The following is a 27745-nucleotide window of genomic DNA, read 5'->3' as shown; positions in this document are numbered from 1 at the left end:
CCCCCCCTCTGCTTTTAAGCGGTTTTTAAAATGTTTTACTCTACTCTGGCGCCTCTGTATACCGAGTTTTTGCTGATCTTCTAGTCCACCCTGGGTGGAGGGGTGCATCCCCATCTATCTACAGAGAGCGACTTCTTAACCTGAGTGGGGTCAGGTCCTAATGCTCCCCACCTGCATTTAAAGTGGTTGCGTATGGGTAACCCGTGTTTGTGAGTATATATACATAAAATTGTATTGAACTCTTCATTTTACCTGACAATACTGCACCATATTGGGCTCTCGGTTCTCTTCTTGTTTTTAAGTATACATAGCCTTAGGAACTCACAACTGGACTCCCTGTGAGATGTATGAACTATACATAGCCTTAGGAACTCACAAGAGGACTACCTGTAAGATGTATGAACTATACATAGCCTTAGGAGCTCACAAGTGGACTCGCTGTGAGATGTATGAACTATACATAGCCTTAGGAGCTCACAAGTGGACTCGCTGTGAGATGTATGAAACCAGGGAGCAATTCAGGACCGTAGCAGCTACATATACATATTGCATAAACATCAGAGATGGAGTGAGCCATAAAGACAGACATTTTTCCATCAAGCTGCAAAAATATCTGTACAAATATATCAGCGTAGAATGATTTCTCTGTGTCAGTCAACCTATTTAAAATGAAGTCACTCTTTAAACTGCAGTGTTTTTTATGCTACTGAATGAAGGGGAATAATGAAATCCTCTTGTCTGTGTTGTAGTGTTCCTGTGACTGTGCTTGTAAAAAGCTGTTATTAAATATGAGAACATGTAACTTCCCTTTCATTCTGCAGTGAAAGTGTTCATTGTTCCTCGCTCCTCCAGGTATCTCTCACCAGGTGCGTGGTGTCGCCACTAATGTTCAGTAGAGGAACCGTCTGACGTGACGTAGCTTGTTGATGCAATGAGCTGAATGCATGGCACACAAAGCAGGGAGACAAGGTTTTATCTGTTTGTGAATTACTATAAACGTGTATGAAATATGAGCCTAATAATGAGTGCTGACGCCTGTGTGCATACACAGAAGACCATAGCTAGGTTATGAGCATTTAGTACATCATTTGTGTTTTTTCCTTCCTTTCTTATATAAGGTTCATAGGTCAACTAATTTAAAAGTTAAGCAGTGACCTTTGTGCCTTGGTTGTGTGCCAGAAATTCCTGCCGCTTCGTTGCCGTAGTAACGGTGCTTCCTGTATTTGGGTGTAGGACATAGAAATGTAACACACTATTGCCTCGATTCACAACCTTTGTGCACAGAGCACACAGCGGGTAGATCTCTTGCTATGCAGCACTAAGTACCAACAGCTGCTTTAGACTCACAGAAATCTGGAATCTATTAGAACACGACACTGGCTTTGTACTGTGCGCTGCAGTACAAAACTACCACTTCACTATTGCCAACAAATCTAAACTTTCCAGTGCACGGGATGACTGTTAAAGCGGATCCGAGATGAAAAACGAACTATATTAAGTAACTTGTCTATATATCTTATTTAAAGTTTACATAAATTACACAGAAAATCTAGCTGCGAAAAGCTTCAACTGTTTGTTTATTCCTTGTGATACAATGAGAGCGTCAATGTTCTGTTTGTCACATTACACAAAGGCAAGCTGATAGCATCTCCAGTCCTCGGCCTGTGAAAACTTCACTCCCCTCTCCTCCTCCCTCCTTCCCTCTGCCTCTGAAATCTCTAGCTAGGAACCTCCTCCTCCTGCCCAGACTGAGCGCCCATAAGCCCTTGCTACTAAGGCTTAGAGTGCCAAGGCACTCTGGAGAAGCTGTGGGCGAGGCTTTTTTTGTTTATAGGGAATTAGAGCATTAAAACAAAAAAAGCATTTGGCTTGAGGAATGCCCTATAAACCTATATGAAAGTACACAATTATGCAATAAGTAAAAGTTTAGCTCGGATCCACTTTAAAGCACGCCTGAAGAGAGAGGCATATGGTAGCTGTCATATTTTATTTCATTTTAAACAATACCAGTTGCCTGGCAGTCGTTGTTGATCACTTTGGCTGCAGTAGTGTTCTTGAATAACACACCTGAAACAAGTATGCAGCTAATCCAGACCGACTTCAGTCAAACATCTGCTCTGCATGCTTGTTCAGTATCTATGTCTAAAAGTATCAGAGGCAGATGATCAGTAAGACAGCCAGGTCATTTGCATTGTTTAAAAGGAAATGAGTATGACGACCTCCATATTAATCTCCCTTCAGGTGTGCTTTAAAGTGAACCTGAGCTCAGGCTGTGGTTCAAAACTAGTTCTTACACTGAAGAGAGGGAAGCCTCAGAATCCTATTGAGGTTTTCCTCTTGTCGCAGCCCCCCGTTGCACAGCACGGCCCCCCTCCGAATCTGGGCTGCGCAGCTCCACTTCTGTATTAATGACCGCACAAGCCCACTTGCTCAGGCTCCGTGCGCATGAGGCTCCAGCCTACTGCGCATGCGTGGGCGGGCTCTGTTGGCTAATGCGCGGCCATGAATAAGGAAGAGGAGGTGCACATCCCCATCTGATTAGCAACAATGCTTTGTCGCTAATCGTCCGGAGGTCGCACTCAGCAACGAGGGAAATTAAAATAGAATGGGAAGCCTCAATAGGATCCTTAGGCTTCCCTCTCTTAACCCCCCCCCCTTCCCCATACCCCCATCTCCAAGTGCTTAACATATAACGATCCCCCCCCCCCCCCTTTCCTTCTAGTGCCAAATGACCTCTTGTAGCCAATCCTCTACAAAGTAGGCGACTAATGTTTCTGTTCCATCTCTACGTAGTATCCAATCTGCTAGCCAATCTAGTAAGGCATTGGATGCCCAACTTCACCACCTTGCCACCTGCTTTCGGATTGATAGGGATAAGATAGTGTTGATGTTTGAAATGTTTTGTTTTACTTCAAAATATTTACAGTGGAAAAACTGTTAGAAATTCAAATGCCTCACAGATTCCTCACATTCTTTGCAAATCGAGCCCAAGAGGTCAGCCCACCTTATGTATTCATTTATCTGAACAACATCTCACTCCTGAAACATTAAGGGATTATACATTAATCCAGGTTAGCATTAATATGGCTCTAGCAGAGGCTAATGAACTTGGCAAGGAACATTTGTCTGTTTCAGCCTCATCCTGTTCACCCAGATGTCTCCTCCTTTGCACAGTATCATTTATAATCTCTCTGCTCTGTCACGTTTCTCTGAGTGTTTTTGTATGGACAGAAATGTTAGTGAGTGATTATACAGGCTGCAAATACAGCCTGCGGATCTATGCAGCGTGTACCTTTACCACCACTTTCTTACCTTTGTGCTGTACAGCCAGTTAAAGGATACCCGAGGTGACATGTGACAAGATGAGCTAGACATGTGTATGTACAATACCTAGCACACAAATAACTAGGCTGTGTTACTTTTTTTTATTTCTCTGCCCGAAAGAGTTAAATATTAGGTATGCAAGTGGCTGACTCAGTCCTGACTCAGACAGGAAGTGACTACAGTGTGACCCTCACCGATAAGAAATTCCAACTATAAAACATTTTCCTAGCAGAAAATGGCTTCTGAGAGCAAGAAAGAGAAAAAAGGGGAATTTCTTATTAGTGAGGGGTCACACTGTAGTCACTTCCTGTCTGAGTCAGGACTGACTCTTACATACCTTACATACACTTACTTACACTTACATACCTGATATTTAACTCTTTCAGACAGAGAAAGAAAAAAAGGAACACGGCATAGTTATTTGTGTGCTAGGCACTGTACATACACATGTCTATCTCATGTCACATGTCACTTCGGGTGACAAAAAAAATGGAAACCGAGAGCCCGATCTAACATAGTATTTTTGATAAAACTGAAAAAATTGTGTATAAGAAATATACTCACAAGTGTGGGTCACCACAAAGGCAACCACTGATCAGGCAGGTGGGGAGAATTAGAACCTGACCCCACTCAGGTCTAAAATAGTCGCTCTCTGTAGATAGAAAAAGGATGGGGAAACCCCCCTCCACCAAAGGGTGGACTAGATATATGATAAACATGAGAATAACAGAGGCGCCAATGTAGAATAAAAACGTCTAAAAAACTTTAAAAGTTTCATCGGGCAATCAAGTGTGGAGAAAGAGCGCCTCTGGCTCTTTGAATGATCAGTTTGGTGTTCTCCACACTTGCCTGATGAAGCGGGACGTTGGCCCGTGAAACGCGTTGCACATTTGGAGACTTGTTTTAATGTTACTGTTATATTTATAACGGCTCATTTGGCCTGATCATTATTTACCTGAGGGAGGTGAGTCCACCCACCACCTTCCTTTTTAAATGTTTTTTTAGACGTTTTTATTCTACATTGGCGCCTCTGTTATTCTCATGTTTATCATATAAAAAATTAACTGCTTATTTCCCAACACCAAAAAATTACCCAAATACAATTTTTTTATGGAAAAAAAAAATTACAACATAAATAGTTACCGAAGGGTCTGAACTTTTTAAATATGCATGTGAAGGGGGTATACTGCAAATTTTTTTTTTAAATTATAAGCTTGTAAATAATGATGGACGCAAAACTGAAAAAATGCACCTTTATTTCCAAATAAAATATTGGCACCATACATTGTGATGGGGACAAAATTTAAAAGGTGTGATAACCGAGACAAACGGACAAATAAAATACATAGGTTTCAATTATAGTAGCATGTACTATTTTAAAGCTATAATGGCCGAAAACTGAGAAATAATGAATTTTTTTCCAGTTTTTCCTTAATATTCCTGTTAAAATGCATTTATAAAAAAAATAATTCTTAGCAAAATGTACCACCCAAAGAAAGCCTAATTAGTGGAAGAAAAAACAAGATATAGATCAATACATTTCGATAAGTAGTGATAAAGTTATTAGCGAATGAATGGGAGGTGAAAATTGCTCAGATGCATAAGCTGAAAAATCCCCGCCGGCTGAAATGGTTAAACAATGTAGGACATACACAAAGCTGTGGCTTTAATCTAATAGTTTCCTAAATGGATCAACATAAACAAAAATTGATTATGTATTTACTTCAGATGAGTAAAGCTACATGGTACAAGATGGTAAAAGAATTGCTACCTGACATTCAGTTTCCAATAAGGAAATATTTAGTTTTTGTTGCAGTGGGTCACAGTTGCATGGGATCTGTCTGTTATGCATTCCTGTGCAGAATACAGGCGATTATCGTTTAATACCTGTTGCAATTATTAGCCCTCTGCTGCTGCTCCCTGATAAAACACGGTTTTCCTACATTTCCAGATCAAGGTGTATTGAATTGCACTAGGCCTTGACACTGTGATGCACACTGAAGAGAGGAGAAGGGATATGCTAGCAATGCATTTTGGCTGGGTGTCTTGCCCTTCTGTGGTCACTGACATCCTGAAGCCAATCCTAGAGTACACAGCATACTCTAGTAGTGACTGCCAATAGCACTTATTGTTATTAACACAAGCAGCCACCCACCAGACGTTTAGTTTCTGTAATAGCAAATAAGAAAGCTCCTATGTAGCTAAATATGTATAATGTACCTTATGTAATGAATATCCTCTATCTTGTCCCATCCACATACATTTTGTTCTGTAGAGTGGAGCAGGTGGATTCAAGTTCACTACATTTTGGTGCTGGTGCCCAGCCTGCTTTTGCACATTGCATTAATGCTGAAATAACTGGGTTGGGTGCTGTGGGAGATTGCTTAGGTGGAAGTTCGCTTTCACCCCGTCCCTGTCCTCCAGTCCCAACTGCTGTCCGGGTCCGGTTAGCAAAAAGCACGGACCCAGCTACACAGAGACAGCGCTACGCAGGTACACAGGGGTTTTATTAAGAGGATTATTATTTCAAGGTGGTGGTTTAGGGTGTGTTTACATATCCAATTTTGATTGGCCAATTTTACCACACATATTTTCAATACTATGAACATATTCTACAATTAAGCTTTCCTAGTACATGGAAGTGGTAAAATTTGGCAATCAAGTTTAGATGTGTGTACACATTCTTATTTTGCATACACACAATGGAATGGACTCGGCCCGGACAATAAAGACTGCCTTGTCCGAGAAGTGTGAGGGACTCCAGCGTGTGTACAGAGACTACCCAACATCTGCAAGATCTGTAGCAAGCCCCAACCCATGGGCACTGCCTGATCACATCCTTATCCCTGCTCTGCCACTTGCAGGAATCCGCTCCCACTTACACTGGTCGTTCTCCCAAACACACACACCCATAGCAACAGACTCGTTGCTAGCTTGGAGGCTAGTGATGTATCTCTACAGCGTCAGCACAACACTGTCAGCCAAGGGATCATATACTAATCCCTAGCGGGCGACAAGTGCCCCGGTGCGTATGGGGCTGTACAGCGAGACAAATACCAAAACTTCGAATGAAAAGCACATTAGACACATTAGATACATGAAACCTCTCCAGCTGCTTAGTAGGTGATGCACCAAAATCCAAATGTGTGCTGTAGTGTCCTGCAGAATAAAAAAGGTCAAGTTTATTTTGCAGGTGTGCTGTTGAATAGTGTTCATTGAATGCAACTCAGGCACTGGATGGCTGTGTCCATGACTTATATACACTTGTCACTTTTACCAACCTGTTAAATGGCAGTAGTCACTTGTGTTGTTTTGTTTTTGTACACTTCATTGGTCAAGTGGCAGTGCTGTCTTTCTAAATGTCCCTGTGATTTAATGGTGTCAGACTGGACACCTTTTCTGCAGAGTCTGACTCTCTCTTAAATGCAGCTATGTGCTCTAACAGTAGTTTAAAAAGTAGCAGTAGGGTATTGTACCGTGTTAGCCATCAGTAAAAGCAAGAAGTTTTAAATCCAGGATGATACCATTTATTGGCTAACTAAAAATGACAAACACTGGTCCACATGACAGCCCAGGGGCCCCAGGTCTCTCTCACTCACTGGGGCCCCCAAACCACCATGCGACACCTAGAGGGAAGTGCGGGCAAGCCCTGGACCTCTCACCTCCAGGGAACTCACCCCACCACCTCTAAACTGAATGCCAACTGCAACAAACACAATTGCTAACTTCCAGTCAGAGCAATATCCTGCCTCTATCTGGCCAGCAGACGCTAGTCAGCCAATCAGGTGCACTGTCATACACCTTTTGCCTGCTGTACCATACCTAGCAGGAATTACATAGATTAGCATTCAGTCAGGTGCTCTGACTGGAAGTTAGCAATTGTGTTTGTTGCAGTTTGCATTCAGTTTAGAGGTGGTGGGGTGAGTTCCCTGGAGGTGAGAGGTCCAGGGCTTGCCCGCACTTCCCTCTAGGTGTCGCATGGTGGTTTGGGGGCCCCAGTGAGTGAGAGAGACCTGGGGCCCCTGGGCTGTCATGTGGACCAGTGTTTGTGATTTTAAATTTATTTTTTGCAGCTTCTAGGATGCGATTGACAGGTGAGTGGTTAGGGAGGGGACCGTGTGGGAGATGTGCCTACACGGGGCGTCCCTGTAAACGTCGCAATTCACGATTGCGTCTAACCGAAGCCTCCCACCTGAATGCTAATCTATGTAATTCCTGCTAGGTATGGTACAGCAGGCAAAGGGTGTATGACAGTGCACCTGATTGGCTGACTAGCGTCTGCTGGCCAGATAGAGGCAGGATATTGCTCTGACTAACTAAAAATGAATAAGAATAAGCAACCTTTCGGCCTTGCAGCCTTCGTTGGGCTTACCTACTGTTACTTTGCAGGCTGGTGGTACAGACAGCTATTTACATGCAACATCATAAGGGAAAACTGATTTTTTTTCAAGCACAAATACATGTCATTGAGATGCCTTAAGTAAAACAGAACATCTTAACCTTCCTGGCGGTAAGCCCGAGCTGAGCTCGGGCTATGCCACGCAGGAGGATTTCTCAGGCCCTGCTGGGCCGATTTGCATAATTTTTTTTGCAACACGCAGCTAGCACTTTGCTAGCTGCGTGTGCATTCCGATCGCCGCCGATCACCGCGCCACCCCCCCCCCCCCCCCCCAGACTCTGTACGCTACCTGGCCAATCAGTGCCAGGCAACGCTGAGGGGTGGATCGGGACTCCCTATGACGTCAGTGACGTCGTCCCGCCCGTCGCCATGGTGACAGGGGAAGCTCTCCAGGAAATCCTGTTCTTTGAACGGGATTTCCTGATCAAAGATTGCCGGAGGCGATCGAAGCGGGTGGGGGGATGCCGCTGCACAGCGGCTATCATGTAGCAGCGAGCCCTAGGCTCGCTACGTGATTTAAAAAAAATAAATAAATAAATAACTGCTGCGCTGCCCCCATGGCGGTTTCTAATAGACTGCCAGGAGGGTTAATAGGGTGAGAGGTTGTTTGCTGAGATAAGGATTCTTGTTTACTCCCTGCTCACAGACCTGGGAGTTGGACTGACATAGAGGTATCGTAAATTCTGAGTTCACAAGTTCAGCTATATAGGCTGAGAAAGAGTTTTTAAATATCACCAGCCTCATACCAATATAAAAAGTTTTTGTCCTTATTCAAGCCCTTGTCCACAGCTTTGAACCAATCATTTGACGTTTTGAAGCCACCATTCAGGGCAGTGACACGAAGATCATACATGCTGTGTCCGTTGGACCGAAAATGTGTAGCAACTGGGAGTTCAGATTTGGTATCGTTAATAGTTTGCCTGTGTCCATTCATACGTTTGCGCAGAGTTTGTCCAGTTTCTCCCATGTACATAGCATTGGGGCATTTAGCACACATGATCAGATATACCAGATTGGTAGAACCACAGGAAAATGTGCCTTGTACTCTGTACTCCTGTTGTGAACCTGGTATCGTTAACCTTTCAGTGGAGTAAATGTGTCTGCAGGTCCCACATCTTTTTTGTCGGCAGGGTGATGTTCCGTTTTGTTGAGGCCTATTCAAAGAACTCCTCACAATAATCTGTTTTAGATTGTGTGGTTGCCGATATGACAAGAGGGGAGGTTTAGGGAATCTTTCTCAGTCTGTGATCCTTGTGTAAAATGGGATGAAGTTCCTTAGCAATCCTCCTTAAGATTTCCAGGTGTGGGTTGTAGGTGACAACCAAAGGGACACGGTCCTCTTTCTGGTTTTGCTTATATTTCAGGAGTTCAGTCCTCCTGTGGTGTTACGTTCTGGGCCAGTGTCTTTCTTTTATTCAGGATCCTGTCGGAGATTCTGCGTCTGAATTTGTTGATGTATTTATCCAGGGCTGGGTTTTTTCCTTCTTTGGGGGCCCATCAAGGCTACAGGATGGCACTCAATAGGATGGTTAACAGATTGCCTGCAAACATCAGAAAACACGTAAGAACACTTATCCCTGAAGAGCCTAGAACAGCCTGCTTTTACATGCTTCCCAAGATTCACAAAGAGGGAAACCCTGGCAGGCCCATAATCTCAGGGAGCGGAACTCTGACAGAAAACATCTCAGGGTGGCTGGAAAACATCTTGAAACCTCTTGTTTGTAAAAGACCCAGCTACATACAGGATACCACCCACCTCCTGAACAAACTGACAGCCATCGGCCCAGTACCTGAAGGAACCATACTGGCCACGATAGACGTGGAGTCCTTGTACACTAACATCCCCCATGATGATTGCGGCCTGCCGTAAATATCTTCTGGGTCAGGGCATACCTGTAAAGCCTATTGCTGGACTGATCAAATTCATTCTCACTCATAATTATTTCACTTTTGGACAGGACCTCTATTTACAGCAGATGGGCATAGCAATGGGTTCACGATTTGCACCACAGTATGCAAATCTCTTCATGGCCAAAATCAAAGAGGAATACCTCAATGCATGTCGCATAAAACCCATGGCCTACTTCCGCTTCATTGAGGATATTTTAATCATCTGGTCTGCAAGTAAAGATGATCTTCTCCAGTTCCACAGGAACTTCAATGCCTTCCATCCTACAATCAAATTGAAACTTACCTACTCTCACACAGAGATTTACTTTCTGGACACCACCATATACATCAGGAGTGACAACCTACAAATGTCTGTATCGCAAACCTACAGACCGTCCCACATACCTAAGATATGACAGTTTTCATCCCAAGCACATTAAGAACTCTATAATTTACAGCCAAGCTATAAGGTACAACCGGATTTGTTCTGACAGGATGGACAGAGACAAGCACCTGAATCGCCTTAAGAACACTTTCATTAAACAAGGTTACAGTCCTCCTATGGCTGAGGCCCAAATCAGGAAAGCCAGCATCATCCCCAGGACTGAACTCCTGAAATATAAGCAAAACCAGAAAGAGGACCGTATCCCTTTGGTTGTCGCCTACAACCCACACCTGGAAATCTTGAGGATTGCTAAGGAACTTCATCCCATTTTACACAAGGATCACAGACTGAGAAAGATATTCCCTAAACCTCCCCTCTTGTCATATCGGCAACCACACCATCTAAAACAGATGATTATCAGGAGTTCTTTGAATAGGCCTCAACAAAACGGAACATCACCCTGCCGACAAAAAAGATGTGGGACCTGCAGACACAATTGCTCCACTGAAAGGTTAACTATACCCGGTTCACAACAGGAGTACGGAGTACAAAGCACATTTTCCTGTGGTTCCACCAATCTGGTACATCTGATCATGTGTGCTAAATGCCCCAATGCTATGTACGTGGGAGAAACTGGACAAACTCTGCGCAAACATATGAATGGACACAGGCAAACTATTAAAGATACCAAATCTGAACTCCCAGTTGCTACACACTTTCGGTCCAACGGACACAGCATGTATGATCTTCGCGTCACTGCCCTGAATGGTGGCTTCAAAACGTCAAATGATCGATTAATAGCAGAAACAAAATTTATAAATTGGTTCAAAACTGTGGACAAGGGCTTGAATAAGGACAAAAACGTTTTCTATTGGTATGAAGTTGATGATGATTAAAAACTTTCTCAGCCTATATAGCTGAACTTGTGAACTCAGAATTTACGATACCTCTGTGTCTGTCCAACTCCCAGGTCTGTGAGCAGGGAGTAAACAAGGATCCTTATCTCAGCTAACAACCTCTCACCCCATTAAGATGTTGTGTTTTACTTAAGGCATCTCAATGACATGTATTTATGCTTGAGAAAAATCTGTTTTCCCTTTTAATGTTGCATGTATATAGCTGTCTGTACCACCAGCCTGCAAACTAACAGGATGTAAGCCTGACGAAGGCTGCAAGGCCAAAAGCTTGCTTATTCTTATAAAGTAGTTTAAAAGGCTATTGTCATTTCAAATTAAAAGTATAACACATACAGAATTCAACATAGTCCAACTAAGTGTGAGACAATTTAGACCATTGATCAGAAGCTGAGGATACAGGGATCGATAAAATGTGTGTAAGTGAATAGTGACTTAGTTAAGGGGCAAAGGGGTTGATTCACATAACAGTTGATTCACATAACAGTGTGAATATCTCTTGGCACACGCAACGTACGGCAATATTACGCTTACTAACGGCAGTAAGTACTGCAAGTTATGCTACTATTGCAACTCGCAGTACTCGAGTAGTGTGACCGTTACTACAGTAACATGCATAACTAACGAGCATTAACATTGGTTATGCACGTTACTGTAATAATGGTTGCGCTATTCAAGTACCGCGTGTCCAGGGTTGTGGAGTCGGTACAAAAATCATCCGACTCCTCAGTTTATGAAAACTCCGACTCCAGGTACCCAAAATGGTTCAGACTCCTTAGTCTAATACTTATCAGGGGTGTGGATTTGGTACAAAAGTCATCCGACTGCCAAATTCAACTCCGACTCCACAGCCTTGCGTGTGTCGTAGTAATAGTGTAACTTGTGGTACTTGCGTTAGTGAGGGTAATATTGCCTTGTGCACTGTAATATTACCGCTGTTTTGTAAGGATGATAGAAAATGATGCTGAATGAACACAGAGCAGGATAGTGACCTATTACAAGCGGTTCTTGACAACATGGCCTTGTAGGCTGGCATGTGGTAGAGGAAATTTAATGTTTATAGATGTAAACTCCAGCACCTTGGGCTTACCAACAGTAGAGCAACATATAAAATAAATGACATACAGCTTGGAAAATAAGTCTTGGAGAAGAACTTTGGAATACTGGTTGATAACCTGATTAACATTTATAAATTCAATGCGGAATACATTACCATAGGAAGTAGTTATGGCAAGCTCTACATTTTCTTTTAAAGAGGGATTGGATGCTTTCTTTGCACTGAAGGACGTTCACAACTAGAATTACTAGGTAATTCCATACACAGTTAATCTAGGGATTTTATTCGGTTGCCATCTGGAGTTGAAGGATTTGTTCCCCATTTTGGGCTAAATGGCCAGGCCTTGTAAGAGTTTTCCACCTTCCCCTGGATCATCTGGGATATGTGTGGGTGCTGGACAGTGATCTTTTTTTTATTTTCGTTCCTTCTTCCATTTTACAGTAATTCCATAAAGCTTTTTCCACACAAGTATGAATGTTTGATAGTCCTGATCAACTACAAATAGATTTTTTTATTTTTATTTTATTTTACAAGTTCACTAGTGCAGCTACAATCACTTAAAGGGAACCTAGAGCGAAGTTTCCATTTTTTATTTCCTTTTAAGCAATGCCAGTTGCCTGGCTATCCTGCTGATCTCTTTGGCTGCAGTAGTCCTCACACACCTGAAACAAGCATGCAGTTAAACCAGTCAGACTTCAGTCAGAGCACCTGATTTGCATGCTTATTCAGGGTCTATGACTAAAAGTACTGTATTAAAGGGATCTAAGCAGCTCCTGGCTTCAAATGGCTGAAAAGGCTGCCATGTTTGAGACGTTCACCCCCCTGGTACGTTTCCACTGCCATTATCTAGGCAAGGTGTGAAATTCTTCAGTTGTGACTAATGCTGGGAACACACAATACGTTTTACGATTAGATGCGTTCGATTGATAAATTCCATCATGTCTGATATTCCTCTCGATCGTTTTACCACTCAATTTTTCATAGAAGTGAATGGAAAAAGAGGAGAAAAATGAGCGGAAGATAAGAGAATACAGTGGAGAATCAAGCGGAAAAAAACGATTGAGTGGAGAATCGAACGGGAAAAACGTATCATGTGTTTCCAGCATGTTTTCTGTTTGATGTACAGTGGGGAAGACTCGTGCTAGGTGTACACCATACAATTTTCTGTTAGATTTTCTGTTAGATTTACCTGCCGGATAGATTTTTGCCAACCTGCGGGAAAAAATCTATCTGGCAGGAAAATCTAACAGAAAATTGTATGGTGTGTGCTGTACCCATCAGGGTTTGTGGACAATTAAGTGTAATTAGGTGATTTCTTATCTGCCTTCCATCATCTGTTGCTCCAGACGGACGGAAGAAGTAGGATACTCCCTTTTTTAGGGCTGTTTCACACGGGCGTTTTTGTGGCGTTTAAGACGCAGCTTTTTTTGGGATCTATCGCCGTCCCATTCAAGTGAATAGGAGCGTTTAGAGCTGGCTTTTGCAGGCTTTCATGAAAGCCTGGCGGTAGATCCCGGCGTTGCGTCTAGTCTCGAAAGCAATATGTTGCTTTCAGAGGCGGTAAACGCCAGGAAACAATAGCAGAGGCCAGAATTGCTAGCCTTGAACGTTTCCCAAAAGCCTTCAAAAGCTAGCGTCTAAACGCTGGCGTTTAAGCGCCGGCATTTGAACGTGGTGCCAAGCGAAAGCTCGGCAGAAGCCCGTATGAACAAGCCCTTAAAGCGGACACAAACCAAACATTTTTTTAATTCAAAATATTTAGTTGCACCACTCTGACACATACAAAGATAAATAAATCCTCCTTCAAGCCTATGAGCATTTCAGTGCATGCTTTTCACCCTTCTCTTTGCATAACTAGGGTTATACAGGTGGCAGCCATTAGCAATTCCTCCTTTGCCGGACACCTACGATACTACTCCACCAGATAGCCGGATTCTGTCCTGGCAATATGGGCAATATGAAAGGAAGGGAGGGGTTCCTCCAATAAATGTAAAATATTTTAGATTTGTCATCATGCAGCTGAAAAAAGGCTGCTATTTATTATAATTTAGAAAATAGATTTTATTCCTGAAATCTTGTATTTTTAATTTGGGTCCACTTTAACCCTTGAATGTAAAAAGATGAGATAAAATGAAAGGTGTTTTTTTAATATTTTTTTTTTTTATATACAATAAACCACATTTTTATAATGCATTTTTAATTTGCTATATAGCTGCCTTGGGAGTTAAAAATGATGCTGGGTTCACTTTAATAAAGGCAGAGGATCAGCAGTACAGCCAGGCCATATGCATTGTTTAAAGGGAAAGGAGGCTGCCATATCCCTCTCACTTTAGATTTTCACTTTTTCACATTTTAACTTATCTCCCCAAAACTCCAACTGGTTGCTGGAGGTCTATCTTCCCGCACATGATCAGCCCTACACTCTACAGACCACAACTTGTGCAGTGCTGCTCTTCATGGTCCAGAGCTCCTCCTCTCAAAGCCAGGCTAGAATATCTGGAGCAATGTCTTGAACTTGTCAACTCTCTGCTAAAAACAATTCCTCAGTACGTTATTAACATTTAGCATTCCTTGTGAAGTCGTTATTCCTGTGATTCCGGACAGCCCTGGCAGGTGTTCCATCACCAGGCTTTCTGTATTCCAAGCACTCCTCTGCAACAAGAATGCACAAAAGAATGAGCTTGTTTTCTCCACCTGACACTTGCAATCCTTCATGAAGATTTATCGGGCAAATTACATCTGCTTTATTTTATGAACATGTTGGTGTTCTGTAAATAATTTATGTATAATTTATTCCATTTCTTAATACGTTATTTGCTTGTTATGGGCACACAGAATATGAAAGAAGAAGGCAATTAGGCTAATAAAAACTAACAAACAAAAAAAAAGAATAGGATATAAACATATGACCAGTAAATCATAGGCCATAAAACCGGAGATAAAGGCAAACCAGGAGTAAAGAGCTTTGAATTCACTTGAGGTAAAAGTAGCTGTGACAGCTTGAGGAGGAGGTATAGGAGGGAGAGAGATTTCCAGTTATTAAGATTTATTGCTGGTATCGATTAACAATGTGGCTTCCTGTGCTTACATAATAGCGCATATGCTTCTGTGTTTCATTCATCAATATGTTTTTTTTTATTCTTTAAATAAGGTAATTAATCTTATACTGGCTAGTGTACACCTGGCCAACTGTTTTGTACAGCACTGAACTGCGGATCTTATGTTCTTTTTGCAGGTTAACGAAACCCTTATCGTTTGCGGACTGTGTTGGGAATGAGCTGCCATGGGGATGGGAAACTGCCTATGATCCACAGATTGGAGTCTACTTTATCAATCATATTAATCGTAAGTGCTTCCTGTTTTTCTGTGTGTGTTGTATGTACAGGGTGCTCATACATGACTTGTTGCTGCCCCGATTCCAAGGCATGATATGGCAGTCAAATGAGGACTACTTCTAGAGCAGATGTGTGTTGTTTTAGTGCTAGATCAGTTTGATGTAGAATATCTGGGTTACATTTTTAATGCTGGTAGTCTAAAAACTACACTATCCCCTATCCTAACACTAACCTTTTTTCGTGCCTCTTACCCAACTTTAATCTTCCTCTGCAATCAGTGTGTGTGTGTTTGAAATCTACCATGGTGAATGATAAAGACTTCCTTGACGGAGAATCCTGAAGGAAACCAACATGCGTACATTGGCCGCACGATGTCTGCTAAAAATCCGGTGTGCCAAAAGTCAATCACTCGGACTACTATTTAATTATGACTTCGGCCTCTTTCACAGTGCAACGGTAAAATCGCACGTTATAAAATGTTTCAACGCAGACTAACGCACAGCAATACTAAGTCTGTGCGACATTCACAGTGCACATGTTGCATTTGTGTGTAACGTAGCGTTATTAGAAAGTGCTGCACGCCGTGCATTATACACGTTATTAGCTGCGTCAGACTGTTTGCACATGCTCAGTAATGACTTGGAAGCATACTTTTCAATGCCTGTGTGCTCTACTGTATGCGACGATAACCGGGCATTAAATTGCATTGCGACTTTTTGGGGGCGTTGTACCTTAACGTTGCATCAAAACGCGACGTCCTACTGTGAAAGAGGCCTTCAACTGCTGAATTTTCAAAGAAGTGGTGAATCATTGTCTATCCTGATTTGTCAAACTGCTCTAAAGCCACTGTCACATGATGCAGAGAATCCAATGCCAACCCTTCCTACATGTGTTGTTACTGACAGGTCAGATGAGGAACAGGAAGATGGTGATGATGAACCTGAATTTGACAAGAGTAAGCCACAGTTTCTAAGCCAATCAGATTTAGATGATTTTGTAAGGGACCTGGCTTTGCCGAAAAAGAAGTCTGAAGTGTTAGCCTTCAAATTACAGGAGTGGAATTTGCTACAAAATGGCAGTTTCACACTTTCTTGATCGTCACACAAAGTTAGCAGCATATTGCAAGCTGGATAATTATATTACTGTGAATGATCTTATGTTGGAGTTAGGATGAAAATAGATTCCAAAGCAGTGGAGATTGTTCATAGACTTGAGCAAAGCTGTATTGCTGCACAATGGTAACGCCAAGCCTTCTGATCCTCCTGCTGCGAGAATGAAAGAGGCATACAGGATCCATGGAGGTCATTTTGAAAGTGATCAACTATTCAGAACACAAGTAACATTTGTGGTGACCTGGGGGTTGTGGCCTGTAATTGGGATATAGGGCTGGGGCACACCGAGCGGCTTCTTGAGCGTTTTTGCAGCCGCTTGCGGCTGCGGATACGCTAGTGATGTATTTCAATGGGGGTGTGTACACCACAGCGGGAGGCGTTTTGCAAAAACGAATCCTCCTGGGGTGAGGTATTTTTTTGGATTGCGGAGGCGTTTCTGCCTCATTGTTAAGTATAGGAAAAACGCAAACCGCTCTGAAAAACGGCAGATCAGAGCGGTTTGCCATGTGGTTTTGTTACAGAAGCTGTTAAGTAACAGCTTTACAGTAACAATATATGAAATATGCTACACTGAAATCCGCAGCAGCAGTCCGCAAAACGCTAGCAAAACGCCTTATAAAAATTTAAAAAAAGCGTTTAAAAATCTGCTAGCATTTTGCGGATCTGCTAGCAGGTTTTGGTGTGCACCGCGCCATACAAAACATATGTGCTTTCTTTTCCTGTGGACCTGCGGTGATGGCAGCAACCATTGCAAAAGAAATGGCCACCCAGACCTGAACACACTGTTGGCGGGTACAATGTGAATTATAAATCACTTACTGATCTACAGAAAGTGTACCTTCCGCCACTTCATATCAAACTGGGATGAATGAAAAATGTTGGCGTTGCAATGAATTGCAATGGGAAGCGTTTTCTGCATCTGAAGTTAGGAAAAATGTAAACTGATGCTAAACCTTGAAAGCAGGAATCTTTGTTTTTGTTGATGCCAAAATCCATGATTTGATGCGTTATGCTACATTAAGACAACCGAGGTGACATGATGAGATAGGCATGTATATGTACAGGTCCAGGAATAACTAGGCTGTACTTTTTTTTTTTTTTCCCTCTGCCTGAACCAGTTAAACTTTAGGTATGCAAGTGACAGTTCCTGTTTGGGTTGGACTGGGTCAGGCTATAGCATAACCCCTAATGATAAGTAATTACAACCATAAAACACTTTTTGGTCATTAACCTCCTTGCCGGTTATCCCGAACACAGTTCGGGGTAACCTGCGCAGGAGGATTTCTCAGGCCCCACTGGACCGATTTGCATAATTTTTTTTTTCCTACACGCAGCTAGCACTTTGCTAGCTGCGTGTAGTACCCGATCGCCCTGGGCTCGCTACATGATTTAAAAAAAAAATAAATTAAAAAAAAGTGCGGCGCTGCCTCCTTGCCGGATTTTTTAGAACGGCAAGGAGGTTAAATAGCTTCTGAGAGCAGGAAATGGATAAAAAGGGTCAATAATTCATAGATTTGCACTATGGCATACTTCAATGAAGGTGTGACATTGAGCAGAGACAATGAAACAATAAAAACTTAAAAACTAGTTTTAAATATAAAATGAAACTGGGATATCTAAAAAGTCATTTTTAGGAGAAGTAGGATAGAAACAATTGTTTGTCTGATCAGTTTATTTTCACTTTGGATGTCCTTTAACCACTTCACCACTGAGGGGTTTTACCCCCTGAGCACCAGAGCAATTTTCACCTTTCAGCGCTCCTTCCATTCATTCGTCTATAACTTTATCATTACTTATCGCAATGAAATGAACTATATCTTGTTTTTTCCGCCACCAATTAGGCTTTCTTTAGGTGGGACATTATGCCAAGAATTATTTTTTTCTAAATGTGTTTTAATGGGAAAATAGGAAAAATGTGGGGAAAAAAATAATTATTTTTCAGTTTTCGGCCATTATAGTTTTTAAATAATGCATGCTACTGTAATTAAAACCCATGAAACGTATTTGCCCTTTTGTCCCGGTTATAAAACCATTTAAATTATGTCCCTATCACAATGTTTGGCGCCAATATTTTATTTGGAAATAAAGGTGCATTTTTTTCATTTTTGCGTCCATCCCTAATTACAAGCCCATAGTTTATAAAGTAACAGTGTTATACCCTCTTGACATAAATATTTAAAAAGTTCAGTCCCTAAGGTAACTATTTATGTATTTTTTTTTTAATTGTAAATTTTTTTATTTTTTTTTAATTACAAAAAAAAAAAATTGGGGAGTGTGGGAGGTAATGAGTTAATTTTATGTGTAAAAGTCATTTATTTGTATGTGAAAAATGTGTAGGGTGTAGTTTACTACTTGGCCACAAGATGGCCACAGTAACTTTTTGTTTTAATGCGACCTCCAAGCTTCCTTCCGGAAGCTTGGAGGAAGTATAAGGAGGCTGGACACGTGAGTTTTTTCTCACAATGATCGCGCTGCCCATAGGAGAGCAGCTGATCATTGCGGGGCTTAGATCAACGAACGGGAATGGATTTTCCCGTTCATTGATCTCTGGGCGAGCGGGCGGCGGCGTGTTTACTAGCGGCGGGCGGCGTGTTTACGAGCGGGAGCGCGGGCAGCGTCGGGAACGCGGAAAGTACGTGTTTCTCCGTCCCTGGTTGTTAAAGGATGGAAAAAGGGGCGGAGAAATACGTACGCGCGGGGGTAAAGTGGTTAAAGGGAACCTAAACTGAGAAGGATATGTTTTTTTCCTTTTAAAATAATACCAGTTGCCTGACTCTCCTGCTTATCCTGTGTCTCTAATACTTTCAGCCATAGCCCCTGAACAAGCATGCAGATCAGGTGCTCTGACTGAAGTCAGACTGGATTAGCTGCATGCTTGTTTCAGGTTTGTGATTCAGCCACTTCTGCAGTCAAAGAGATCAGCAGGAGTGCCAGGCAACTGGTATTGTTTGAAAGGAAACATCCATATCCCACTCAGTTAAGGTTCCCTTTAAGAGCCAAACTCCTCCTACTTGAAGTTGCTGCTTGGGATGCACTTATGCGGTTTGTGCAAAACTTACTGGCCAACCAGCAAGCTGACAACTATGCAGAACTCATGAACAGCATGCTGGCAGCATATCCGCAACTAAGCAATAGCAACATTGATCTGCGAAAGATACTGCACAATGTGTAAGATGCAATGTGCTCAAAGTGACAGGAAGCTAACTATAGGAACTTGTGTTGATAAATGCAGCACACTTGGCACTTCTGCATAATAGGTCTTTTTTGTACAGCCATTCCATGCAAAAGTGCTTTCTCTGAGGAAGCCCTTTTTGGTGCGAAACGGCTGTCAGGCTCACACCCACAGTTTTGTGTTCCCTCTTCAGCACGCTATGTGGAGATCGTAATGCATGCTTATCGATGCCTAAGCCTTTTTCACAATAAAGGACCTATGCAGTAGTGCCAAGTGTGTTGCATCTATCCACACAAATTCCCGCAACTTAGCTGCCGAATATCACTGAAATTTTTTTGTAAGAACATGTTACCAGAAGGCAAAATTTATTATGCATAGATATTTTGAAGCATGTGTAAAATGAGAGAATATGACTTGTCAGGTCAATGACCTGAATGAGGCAAGATCTGACTGCTGATTTGGATTCAGCACATATAGTATAGGACAAATGGATTATACCAAGTAGCAGATTTTTTGTGACACTATCTGGATATTGTGTGTGTGTGTGTACAGTGTGTGTGTACAGTGTGTGTGTACAGTGTGTGTGTACAGTGTGTGTGTACAGTGTGTGTGTGTGTGTGTGTGTGTGTGTGTGTGTGTGTGTGTGTGGTTTTTAAATATATACTTTCATTAAATGTTTATACAAAATGTAAGATCTACTTAAATATTATTATGTAAGCATTGTTATGAATTTGAAACCTAGCTAAATGGTGCATATTAACTCCAGAACATCTGCATATGGGGATGCAGAGGCTGCAGCTAAATTGGGCCCTAGACCAGAGGGGCACAGCACAAGCGCTCTTCTCCTTCAATCATGTATTATCACATCTTTGTGCTTAACCTCCCTGACGGTACGCATTATCGGCATTGCGTCCGCGGGAGTAATTTTTTTTTAAATAAAACTTGTTGTAAACCTTGTAGCTAGCACTAGGCTAGCTACCTGTGTCCCACAACTCCCCCCGCACCTCTCTGATCCCCTGATCGCCGGCGCTTATATTTACCCAGCCGCGATCCTATGAGAGCCACAGCCTCCCCAATCAGCTTCAGTCGTCGCTATGGCGAAGATCGGACATGTCTGACATCATGCCCAGTCCTGGTACTCCCCATAGCGAAGCCTGGAGGTGATTGAAGAGGCTGCACCATCACGGGATCCGAGGGGGGGAGGTAAGTATAACGGTGGCGATCGGGGGGGATCAGAGCAGAGCGGAGGGACTTGGGAAACACTGGTAGCTAGCCTAGTGCTAGCTACAAGGTTCACAAGTTTTATTCAAAAAATTCCTCCCAGGGCCATGTAATCCTCTGTAGTGTAGGTCGGGGTTACCGCCAAGAGGGTTATGTCCACGCACACGCTGCTTACACTTCTCTGACATGGTGACTTTTCCTGTGCAGGATTAGGCACTCCAGATCAATTGTTATGTACAGAGAGCTTGAGGAGAACACCGTGAAAAACCTGCACTGGGGTTCATAGCTCCTTAGCTACACCACTGTGTTTTGTTTTCTCCCTTTAAAAAGACTTACTGAAAGGCTTGAATCGAACAATGATTTTTGAGTCCCTGGAAACAACTATTACGTTTTTATTCTACAATAGATATTTCTGACGTAATTAGGGCTGTTAGCTGCTGACCTCTTAGATACCAGTATGGCAGACGCTAAAGCTAAGACAAGCGGCTTGAATTAAGTCATCTTCTGTTATTATCCATCTCAGAATATTAACCACTTTAATTCGCAGCTATACATAATCAGCTTGTTATGCAAACAGCTCAGAGGGGCCGGATGGATGTAAATATTCCCAACAAATACAAAACAAATTCCCCTTTGTCACTGTACAGCCACCATATAAACATAATATGCAAAGCAAACAACTTAGACCGTTAATTAATTAGAAAATTGTACTGCATTAGTAAAATAGATCAAATTAGTTACTTATTAGTACTTGCAACAAAGGAGCAGGAAGCAGCTGGTGCAGCTAATCTTCCTTTTTGGCAAGAGCAATGCAAATGCTGCATTAGAGTATCATCACGGCTGTGCCTTTGTTAATCAGACTTTGGATATAATGACTCTATCAGGCAGCGTGTTTACAAGTGTGTGCAGTAAATTATCCAAACAGGAGCCTGTGAATCTGTATACAGAAATAAATGCTGCATTACCCCTTTTTGTAGCCTACCTTTAAAGTCAGAATAGCTTTTCTAGTCCTGTGTTGACACTTTGTCACAGGGATTAGGTTTTTTGGTGTATACTCATTGATTAGCTGATGTCAAATCAGTTTGAGGGCTGGATCCTACTAGATCGCTTTTTTGAGCATTTAGGGACCGCTTTAAATCGCTAGCGCTTTCCCTAAACTCTTTGCCAATGTAAAGGAATGTAACAAATACCACAGTAGCGATTGCAATTTGCAAAATCGCAATCGCAGGACATGCAGCATTTTGGGAGCGTTTGCACTTCAATGTAAAGTATGTACGCGCTGGCAAATCGCTCATTAATCGCTACACACAGCGATTTGTGTGTGATTTTAAATTACTGCAAACTGTAAAAAAATTATAATTTGAAAGGACCAATCAGAATTAAAATCGCAAATCGCGATCACAATCACTGTCAAAAAGCTTACACTTTTTAAAATCGCTCCCAAAATCGACGGAAAACGCTCATGGAATTGCTTACAAAACACGAATTAAAAACGCAAACTATTGCGATAGCGCTTTTCGATTTGAAGTGGGTTCCAGGCCTCAGGCTAGTTTCACACTTGACGTTGGATTGCAACAGCATAAAGGCCAAGTTCACAGTGGCCGTGGCGTTGCATTCCCTGTGACAGCCCAACCCAAGGGATCGGAACAGCAGCGCCACGTGTTATGCTTGCATTGGGTACAGTAAAGTATGTACAGTCCAGTGTTCTCCCCAGAAACTTCTCCCAGCCGGGTAGCATGAAAAAGTAGCCGGGTGGCATGAAAAAGTAGCTGGGTGGGGCATGATGAGACAATGCAGGGCCGATGCTTCTCTGCACAACTCTGCTTACAGCATAGGAGGAGGTGAGCCGATGACAGCCGGGTGCTCACCAAAACTAGCCGGGTGGTGCATACAGCTAAAAGAGCCTGGGGAGAACACTGCAGTCAATGAAAAGTATGCTTTACTTTTACTGTTAACACGCATGCTTATTGGTAACACACCTGCATGCAGTGCATTATGATTCCGCAATCCATTATACTGCAACGCTCCCGCTGCACTGTGAACTTTGCATAGGCAGTGCATTGCAGTGTGGCTTAGAAAGCTGGCATTAAAGTATACCTGAGGGAAAAAAAGTGCTCTTAGGTGATACTTACCATGGGAGGGGGTAAGGCTCTGGATCCTGAAGAGGTTTCCCACGTCCTCAACAGAGGAGATCCAGCGATGAACCAACCCCCTCCGGCCAACCTCCCCACCCCCACCCCTGGAAATTTTTGCATGTTGGCACTTGTTGCTGTTTCTCTTCAGGCGCACTAGAGGCTTTCCCTCAGGCTCACGTCTGTAGTACAGTGAGCCTAGTCAGGCTGGGCTATTTTTGCCTGAGTGGAAGGCCACTAGAGCGCCTGCGTGGGCAGACCACTATCCTTGTTAGTCGATCAGGGGTGCCAGTGCTGGATTAGGGCTACAGACAAGGATGAGGGAAGCCTCATTAGGATCCAGAGGCTTCCCCCTCTTGAGGTGATATTTTTTTATTTGAAAGTTACAGCACCGCACCACTGTCAATGTGGCCGAAGGGTAAGGCCCCGTTCACACTTGCGGTTTTGCAAAAACCGCACCGGATGTCCGGACCGCACCGGATCCGGATCTGACCTGAACCGTACGGTTCCTGTCCGGATCCGGTCCGGATCCGGTCCGGTTGCATACGGTTTCCGTGCGGTATGAACACGGTTGCGGTCCGGATCCGGATTCTTAAAGAGATAACAACCGGTATAAATACCTGGGGTTCTGGGAGGTCAGCAGAAGCTCTGGGGTCATTGTTGGAGACAGCTGGACGTGTGGAGACCATCCTTGGATACAGAGACAGCAGTTGGGACCATGGATCCAGTCATTTTTTACGCTTATTACCTGGGAATTCTCTCCTTCCTGTTGTTTACCTACTACTATGTGGGGAGAAGGCGTGCTCCTCGCAGGAGATGGTGGGTGCACCCTCTACTAGCCAGGAGGCAGAGGAAGGGAGAGTTCCAGGCCCTCTACCGGGACCTCAGACGACACCCACAGAAGTTCTACAGCTACACTCGGATGTCTATTCCCCTGTAAGTGTATAGGCCTAAATACACCAACCCCCACCATTCCTAAACACCCCACCCTCACCCCCACAACACCTCATCCCTGTATACCTAGCTAAACACACCACCCTGACCCCCACACCCCTGTATACCTAGCTATACAGTACACCCCCACCCTCCACAACACTCCCAAACCTCTGTAAACACACCTCCCCCATCCTCCACCCAACACCTTGTCCCACAACATACTTTACAGCTTCTTCCTTTACATCTCCTGACAGGTTTGATACCCTTTTGGAGATGGTGAAGGATGACCTTAGGAAGAAGGATACCACGTTCAGGAGAGCAGTCACACCACAAGAACAACTACTCATCACACTGAGGTATGTAAAAACAAATTTTTTTATTGCAAAAACAACCACTTTCCAACATGGAAACATTCTTCCAACATGGAAGACAAAAAATTAACATATCTATGGTATAGCCCGGTCAGTTTTAAGGAACACCAACCACCAACTTTGTGCTGGAAGAGTTGTAGGGCATAGCTGCCCAAGTGTCTTTCGGGGACGCCAGGCCCTAAAATTGAAGTGCTTCAAAAACCTAACCACTGGCACATGACCCTCTGAGCCATGGATGAAGGACACAGGGCAGTGAAAAGGCTAGGCCTCTCACCGACCAGTCAAGGTGTCCTTCATCCATGGCTCCAAGGGTCTTGTGCAAGTGGTTAGGAACAAGAACAAAGTGAGGAGCAAGAGGAACCGATGGCAGAGGTGCATGACTACAGGTGCAGTGCAACAGGCACAAGGTTGTGACCCAGGTAGTGTCTTTCGGGGACACCAGGCCCTAAAATTGAAGTGCTTCAAAAACCTAACCACTGGCACAGGACCCTCTGAGCCATGGATGAAGGACACAGGGCAGTGAAAAGGCTAGGCCTCTCACCGACCAGTCAAGGTGTCCTTCACCCATGGCTCCAAGGGTCTTGTGCAAGTGATTAGGATCAACAAAGTAAGGAGCAAGAGGAACCGATGGCAGAGGTGCATGACTACAGGTGCAGTGCAACAGGCACAAGGTTGTGACCCAGGTAGTGTCTTTCGGGGACACCAGGCCCTAAAATTGAAGTGCTTCAAAAACCTAACCACTGGCACATGACCCTCTGAGCCATGGATGAAGGACACAGGGCAGTGAAAAGGCTAGGCCTCTCACCGACCAGTCAAGGTGTCCTTCATCCATGGCTCCAAGGGTCTTGTGCAAGTGGTTAGGAACAAGAACAAAGTGAGGAGCAAGAGGAACCGATGGCAGAGGTGCATGACTACAGGTGCAGTGCAACAGGCACAAGGTTGTGACCCAGGTAGTGTCTTTCGGGGACACCAGGCCCTAAAATTGAAGTGCTTCAAAAACCTAACCACTGGCACATGACCCTCTGAGCCATGGATGAAGGACACAGGGCAGTGAAAAGGCTAGGCCTCTCACCGACCAGTCAAGGTGTCCTTCATCCATGGCTCCAAGGGTCTTGTGCAAGTGGTTAGGAACAAGAACAAAGTGAGGAGCAAGAGGAACCGATGGCAGAGGTGCATGACTACAGGTGCAGTGCAACAGGCACAAGGTTGTGACCCAGGTAGTGTCTTTCGGGGACACCAGGCCCTAAAATTGAAGTGCTTCAAAAACCTAACCACTGGCACAGGACCCTCTGAGCCATGGATGAAGGACACAGGGCAGTGAAAAGGCTAGGCCTCTCACCGACCAGTCAAGGTGTCCTTCACCCATGGCTCCAAGGGTCTTGTGCAAGTGATTAGGATCAACAAAGTAAGGAACAAGAGGAATCAAAGGCACAGGTGCAGGACTACAGGTGCTGTGCAACAGGCACAAGGTTGTGACCCAGGTAGTGTCTTTCGGGGACACCAGGCCCTAAATTATTAGTGCTTCTAAAACCTAACGACTGGCACAGGACCCTCTGAGCCATGGATGAAGGACACAGGTCAGTGAAAAGGCTAGGCCTCTCACCGACCAGTGAAGGTGTCCTTCACCCATGGCTCCAAGGGTCTTGTGCAAGTGATTAGGATCAACAAAGTAAGGAACAAGAGGAATCAAAGGCACAGGTGCAGGACTACAGGTGCTGTGCAACAGGCACAAGGTTGTGACCCAGGTAGTGTCTTTCGGGGACACCAGGCCCTAAATTATTAGTGCTTCTAAAACCTAACGACTGGCACAGGACCCTCTGAGCCATGGATGAAGGACACAGGTCAGTGAAAAGGCTAGGCCTCTCACCGACCAGTGAAGGTGTCCTTCACCCATGGCTCCAAGGGTCTTGTGCAAGTGATTAGGATCAACAAAGTAAGGAACAAGAGGAATCAAAGGCACAGGTGCAGGACTACAGGTGCTGTGCAACAGGCACAAGGTTGTGACCCAGGTAGTGTCTTTCGGGGACACCAGGCCCTAAAGTTCAAGTCCAGCAAAACCAAAAGTTAAAAAGCCCTGTGATGGTATCCTTCCTCCGAGGATCGGAGGTATTCAGAGGAGCATGTCCAGGAACAATTTGACTTTTTTTTTCAAATTGTATCGGCACCACTACTAGAAAAGGTGGGAGTTGCTGCCTGGAAATCTGGACTCTCTTGGGTGCTGGTCGTGGATGAGCTGGACCCTGACAGCGGTGGCCCATATTGACTGCCTCTGTAGCCGGTGTACATCTGTGATGATTGCCAGGTGGGCACCGCTGTTGGTTGTGGGGGTCTAAAAATTGGTGGTTGCAATAATGGCGTGTCCATGTGCTGTTTAATCACCTCCAGCAAATTGGAATGGCACGCCATCAGGTTTTGTGAAGGCACCTTTTCTAGATATGGTATTAGAGACATCACAGTGTGAAAACACGGGTGTGCCTGCAATTTCAGTAGTTCCTTGCTTTGTTGATGCATTTGCTGCATCATGTTCTGCAGCTGGCCCACCGACTGATGATGCTGCGCACGCAGTTGGTCGATTTCTCCTCTGTGCATCTCATGCATCATTTTAAGCTCGTCCCTGTAGTGCCCATGTACAGCGTCGAGCTCACATTGCAGTGTAGTGATGTGGGACTTGTACTGCTCCATGATATGGCCCCTGTCCTCATCTTGCAACTGCCGGGTTATGAGAGTTTGGTGGCTCTGAAGAATCCCGAGAAGTCCGGAGACAGCCCCGGACATCTCGGACTCTGTCTCTCTCCTTGTTGGGGGGAGGGTACCTCGACGCCTCACTGGTGTGGTGGTCCTCACTGGTGGTGTGGCAGCATCTTCCCGTCCTCTGGCCTGTGTCGGGGTTGCCCTGCGCGCTGGTTGTGCTGCAGTCTCTCGGTGCTCCTCACTTTGTTCTTGTTCCCCTGGAGCTTCCATAGCGGTCGATTGTGGAGGTTCAGCTTCTTCCACACTCGGTCCTGCAACCTCAACATCCAAGCTCTCTTCTGCCAAGTCATCATCAAAGGACGGAGTTGTGATTAAGGACTCCCTCCTCCTACTCCTCGCCTCGGGGCAATAGGTTACATCGGCGACGTCATCATCCACCAAGCTCTCCTCACTGCTGAACCGTGCCTCCTGGGTCGGTTCCTCTTGCTCCAAATTGTCTTCAGTCCTGTAGATAAAAAAAATATTTATTGGTGTGCCAAACAGCATGTGGCGTCAATTCACAGAGCTAGCAAACACTAGCAATCACTTTATCACCCGTTTCTACCCAACATTTGATAAAGCTTGTGAGAAAAGTTCGCTAGCCATGGGAATTGAGGCCATAGCAATACATGGCCGAAGTCATGGTAAATGAGCTCTCAGTTCCTGCCCACAGTAGTGGTACTTACAGTCTAGGTTCCAGGCTTGCATTGATGAAAGACAATTGCTTGGCAAATTGGTAGTCTTTTTGGCGCCTTCCCCCGCCACTG

General features: G+C 44.0%; 1 protein-coding gene across 1 annotated transcript in view; it reads left to right on the top strand.

The window, feature by feature from the left end:
- WWC2 (WW and C2 domain containing 2) overlaps positions 1-27745 on the top strand; it is a 265651-nt gene that overhangs the window by 79007 nt on the left and 158899 nt on the right. Inside the window, exon 2 of the mRNA XM_068278746.1 lies at positions 15205-15314. Coding sequence (XP_068134847.1) covers positions 15205-15314 — 110 coding nt within the window. The remainder of the gene's footprint in view (positions 1-15204; positions 15315-27745) is intronic.

This window comes from Hyperolius riggenbachi, chromosome 1 (genome assembly GCF_040937935.1).
Source record: "Hyperolius riggenbachi isolate aHypRig1 chromosome 1, aHypRig1.pri, whole genome shotgun sequence".
NCBI lineage: Eukaryota > Metazoa > Chordata > Amphibia > Anura > Hyperoliidae > Hyperolius > Hyperolius riggenbachi.
This window is presented reverse-complemented; position numbering and strand designations above follow the sequence as displayed.